The sequence below is a fragment of the Lucilia sericata genome, unplaced genomic scaffold (assembly GCF_015586225.1).
Source record: "Lucilia sericata isolate MDLA Ls3-8-SP2 unplaced genomic scaffold, ASM1558622v1 Contig000704F_arrow, whole genome shotgun sequence".
In the NCBI taxonomy this organism is placed as follows: domain Eukaryota; kingdom Metazoa; phylum Arthropoda; class Insecta; order Diptera; family Calliphoridae; genus Lucilia; species Lucilia sericata.
The window spans coordinates 130,364-136,056 of record NW_023994707.1 but is presented as its reverse complement, the minus strand read 5'-3'; the positions used below and the strand labels follow the sequence as shown (position 1 = coordinate 136,056).

At 34.3% G+C, this 5,693-nt stretch overlaps 1 protein-coding gene across 1 annotated transcript; it reads right to left on the bottom strand.

Moving 5' to 3' along the window:
- Positions 1-3,993: 3,993 nt before the first annotated feature.
- On the bottom strand, positions 3,994-4,953 carry LOC119607539. The gene has a single exon (XM_037961499.1). The coding sequence runs from the start codon at positions 4,951-4,953 to the stop codon at positions 3,994-3,996; it is 960 nt and encodes a 319-aa protein (XP_037817427.1).
- Between the last annotated feature and the right edge of the window lie 740 nt (positions 4,954-5,693).

Sequence of the window (5,693 nt, the reverse complement as noted above, 5' to 3'; positions counted from 1 at the left end):
AACATATTGGGTCATATAAAACAGGTCACTATAATTTGATATCGACTATGCGATTTGAGAATTTTTGCTCAAAATTGAATTTTCCATAAAAAATAGGGTTTTTTTTTTGGATGGACCTAGTCCCCTCGGTATCAAAAATTTTTAGGTTTTGTTTCTTTTATCGTATTTTATGTAAAGTCAGCTTTCCAAAAAGTATAAATTCTATATACATCTTCTTAGAAACTTTTTAGATAACTTAAAAAGAAAAAGATACTTTTTTCCCAAAAGAATGGCAAAAAATCGCCTTTTTTTAATTTTTTAAATTAAAATGCCTATAACTTTGGACTCAGTCAAATTCTTTCACTGCTTGATATATAAACTTGTTGTTAAGCAAATACAAAAAAAATGGCGAAATATTTGGACCCGCTATTATCAAAAAACTAAAGTAAGGACGGTAAAAATTTTAAAATTTTAATTTTCAAATGCGAATATCTCCTAAACTATAAGAGATAATTTACTGCTACATCTTTTATAGTGTTCGATGAGGAGATTCTATATACGAATTTTTTTTAAATCGGAACTCAAATGAAGAAATAGGATCGTTTTAAAAATTTAACATAGCCGATGTGTCCTAATTTGAGGACCCCCCGCCGGGCCCCTGGTTGACTTATACTCGAAAACACCTCCTCTTTGTGCATACCAAATTTCATTAAAATCGGATTAACCGTTTAGAAGTTTCCCTCTTTTTTTTTTCCTATACCACTGTGTATCGGTATGCAAAATTTCAGGTAAATCGGTTTAGTAGTTTTTGCATATTGTGATTGCAAAATTCGTGTAATGGTAGTTTAAAAAAAAAAAAATATATATATATATATATATATATATATATATATATATATATATATCTGAAATCTTTTTTGTGTTAGCTTTAGTCATCCAAAGACTTATGCCCGAATTCATAAAAAAGAAAAGAAAACAATTTTTAAAATTTTGTATGAAAGCTACTACTTAACATGGATCTCATACTTTAAGCCTTTTTGTTTCATGATTTTATTATTACAATAAGCCATAGAAAAGGTATACATAGAACTGAAACTGAGTATGACAAAACCTAAGTCTGCTGTCAAAAACCTAAGTCGTGAGAATGTATTAGTTGAAAAACATAACTTTTAGCAGTGTTTATTGCAGCAGCAGGGGCTATTTTGCCAAAGGAATTGTGCTAATGCTAAAATTAACGCTTGATATGAACGAAATGCAGTCGAAATGCAGTCAAAATACACCCTACACCACACTAATGGGAACGGTATTTTGTTTATGTCTTAAAGTTTGTAACACCTGCGTCGATGTAATGATGTAATCCGACCATAAATTAGCCTATTGAACGTTTTTGTAAGCGGTACATGCTATACAAGAATAGGGTATTTATAAAATTCGACTCAACAAATTTTATATATACGAAATTTTGACTATATATTATTATAATGAGTAGTACATTCATTAATTAAGCAAACATCAATCTCTTGAATATAACTTCTACATTAAAAAATACTAAATAACTTATTGCTACTTACTCGCAATGTGGTAGGGTATGATGTATTCGGATACATTTTGTACTTTCATATTTTTGTTATTTTATGTAAACAAAAATAAAAATACTCATACAATTGTATTAAATTCACACAGAACCTGTACATGTGAGAGAGTAATATTTCTTATTCTCAGTCTCAGTTCTATTTATTTTTCTATGCAATAAGCTTTTAAAGCATTTGAATTACAATAAATAATAATAATAATAATAATAATAATAATAATAATAATAATAATAATAATAATAATAATAATAATAATAATAATAATAATAATAATAATAATAATAATAATAATAATAATAATAATAATAATAATAATAATAATAATAATAATAATAATAATAATAATAATAATAATAATAATAATAATAATAATAATAATAATAATACTAATAATAATAATAAATAAGAAATTATAGACCGGCGAGATCGTCTATTGTCTCAGTGACGAAGCCTATTGAAAATGGTTATGATCGGTCCATTATTTCACCTAGCCCCCTACAACTAAACCCCTGAAAAGGGCTTGTAAGCCTTGTAATCAAAGGTCGCCATTTTCAAGATAATTCAATGAAATTTTTCACATGATCTTCTATTGTACTAGAAACGAGTCCTATTGAAAATGGGTAACATCGGTTCAATATTTGATCTAGCCCCCATACAACTGAACCCCCCGAAAAGGGCTTCTGAGCTCATAATTATGTTAAATATACCTGTATATCGATAAAAAGCGGCACAACTAAGTTTTATACAAGCATTGAAAACTACTATAGCACTAACACGGATGTAGACCGAGATAAATTTTGTTCAATCAATCTCTGCCAACAATTTCTATCCAAATTGTGATCATAACGTAACAGCTTAAAGTTTAAAACAATATAATTTGATATAATCTGAGTGAATGAAAAGTGACCCCGTTCGGAAGAAACTGTTTCGGCTGTTTAATACTTACTTGATGAGTCGATTTCGTTTAGTGTTTCAAGTCACTTTTTTATAACATAAAAGTTCGTAAAAGTAGTAAATTTCCAGTTTTGCCATAACAAAAGGGAAACTGGAAATTATTCTAATTCTCTTTTATGTTATAAAAGCGACTTTATAATACATTTTCTTTATTTCTCCTTATTATTTCATTATGAATAATTTAAACATTGTTTTATACTCACTAATCACTTACTTATGTTTATTATATATTAAACTTATGTTTCTTATATATTAAATTTTAAATTAACACAATTTATTACAAACTCAAAATTTCACAATTTATCACACAACTGATCACGATGAAATAAATATATTTACTGAAATCTTAATGTTGTTGTTGCTGTTTTAACGAGGTTGAAACAACAAGAAACCAAAGTTATTTATTGATACAAATAAATAACTTTGGATGATAAATGCAGGATGCACTTACTTGATTATTCCGTAAGTATCAATAAAAGACAGTAGACGTTCGGGAAACGTTATAAATCTTTATTGGTTTTATATTGGTGGCTGTCTTGTCTTCCGCTGCTTACGCTGCAGAAAATTATTCACAAACTGTAATGGCGCTTAGGTCAGTTGACAGCACGTCGGAATGACACCTGTCAACCTACCTAAGCGTCATTCACAGTGATGTGAATAATAACAGGCGTAGCGAGCCAGAGGGGTCACACTTACAACAGGGGCTCAATGTCCAAGTCGAGAAACTCATCGTCCTCTTAAGCTTCAGATGAATTGTCGCGAGCCTCAACATGTCGCCCCCTTTGCACGGGTGCAAGAATTGATTCACTGAGGCGGTTTATAGTTTCTACCATTTGCCGCAACAGCTGATGTGTCGTAGCTTGCCCTGCTGCTTGCTGCTCCAACTGCCGCTGCACCAGCGTAGGTCTTCTACGTGAGCGTCTGCGTCGACTACTAACAACCTGAAGGGAACCAGACTCTCCACTAGCGCTATGTTGATGGTGGTGTCTGTCACCTGAGACAGGGCGAGCTGAATGTTGCAGCCTCTGTGGTTGTTGAGGAGGTGTCACTCGATTTGGGATACGTCGATCCCGGGAAGGTATTTGCAGGCGATCTTGAACGGAGCGCCTTTGAGGAGGAACAACCGCTTCAAAATCCGTATGTCCTGTGTGGAGAAGAGTGTGGTGCATCTCGCCACATCGGCGCATGAAGAGGTGGTAGTACAATCCCTTACCAGGTGAGAACGGGATAAGCAGTTTAGGCAATACCTGTGAGCCCTCACGGTGTAAATGCGCTGCCTCACCGAAAAACCATAAAATAATTTGCAGTTACGCAAATGATGCTTCTGGAAGCAGATACGACATAAATCTAGTCGTTGAGTTGGCTCCATTTCTATCTGAAAAGACAACAACAACAACAAAAAAATTAGTGTAGATAATACAGCTTCGAACGATTACTGTATAATAGGTAAAAATGAATACGATATAGGCTACTTATCCGAAATTGGCAACAAACAAAGTTTAACGATTGGCCGAGTAACTAAACCATATTGAGTTCGTATGTCTGCAACTCGCACACGTTTATCAGATCCGTAATAAACGCTATTAATACGACCCAATCGCCAATCGCTGGGAGGAAGAATTTCGTCCTTTATGATTACGAAATCGCCTATAACCAACTCCTTCTTCGGGTAACGCCATTTGTATCGTTTATGCAGCTCTTGAAGGTATTCTGTTTTCCATCTCTGAGAAAACCGATGATGAAGAGCCTTTAGTTTTTCCCATCGATTAAGCAAGGACATATTCAAATCGTCTATTGGCATTTCTGGTGGAACCATTATTGGTGAACCTCGTAAAAAATGTCCTGGCGTTAGAACGTTTAAATCTTCAGGATCCTCTGTCATTGGAGATAACGGACGAGAGTTGAGAACGCCTTCAATCCGAACTAAAAATGTAGAGAATTCTTTAAAATTAAATTTTTGATTCCCTATAACCTTCCTAAAATGAAGCTTGAAGCTTTTAACTCCAGCTTCCCACAGGCCTCCCATGTGCGGTGCACTAGGTGGTATGAATTTCCACTCAAAGCCGTGGACAGCATATTTTTCAGAGATATCCTTTGAGGGTTGCTCTAAAAACATTGCATATTCTGCTAAAAATGTTTTACATGCGCCTACGAAATTCGTACCGTTATCTGACATCAGTCGTTTCGGTAAACCTCGTCTTCCGACAAACATATCAAATGTAGCAAGAAAGGCCTCGGATGAAAGGTTGGAACATGGTTCTAGGTGTATAGCCCGAGTAGCAAAGCAGACAAATATGCAGTCGTAGCCTTTCATATACGGAGAGTTTCTAAGATGTCCAGCCTTGATTTGGAAAGGACCAGCAAAGTCTACACCATTAAATGTAAAGGGTAAAGAGAACGTAGTTCTCTCCGCTGGTAAGGCTGCCATAATCTGAGATAACACTCTCTGCTTATAACGAACACAAGCACTTATTTATACATTTTTTAACTGCTTTCTTCAGGGCTGGAATGTAGAACTGGTATCGAATCATACTCATCATTAATGCAATATCGGCATGCATCAAGTTTTTGTGAATAAAGTCGAGAATCATTTCCCATAGGTTTAATTTATATGGAACAATGATAGGGAATCGTTCATCATAACTCATAGATGAATTGACTAAGCGACCGTTAACTCTAAGAAATCCGTTGGAGTCTAAAAATGGGTTTAAGGTTATCAACCAGCTTTTTTTGAACTAGCTCTGGACTGGGATAAATCTTCATATTCGTCAATATAATAACTGTTTATAATACTGAATTTTTCACCAATTTCCCTTTTCGTGCGTGTGATCTGATATTTCGAAGGGGGTGATATGTCATTGTCTAATAATATTCGTACATTTGAATTGTCCTTGGCTGTCGAAGAATCAGTTGTACAATTAACCGAAATCATTTTCCTTTGTTCTGGCGGTTCAGAACACGTGGTAGGTAATGATGGCCAATATTCTTGGGAACCAAGAAGCCAAATGGGACCATGCCACCATAATGGATTGTTCAACAATTCTTGAGGCTTACATCCCCTTGTTCCGAGATCAGCAGGATTTTCGGAAGAGGATACATGTCTCCAAATTGCATTGTCAACATTTTCAATAATTTTAGCTGTTCTATTGGCTACAAAAGTTTTCCATG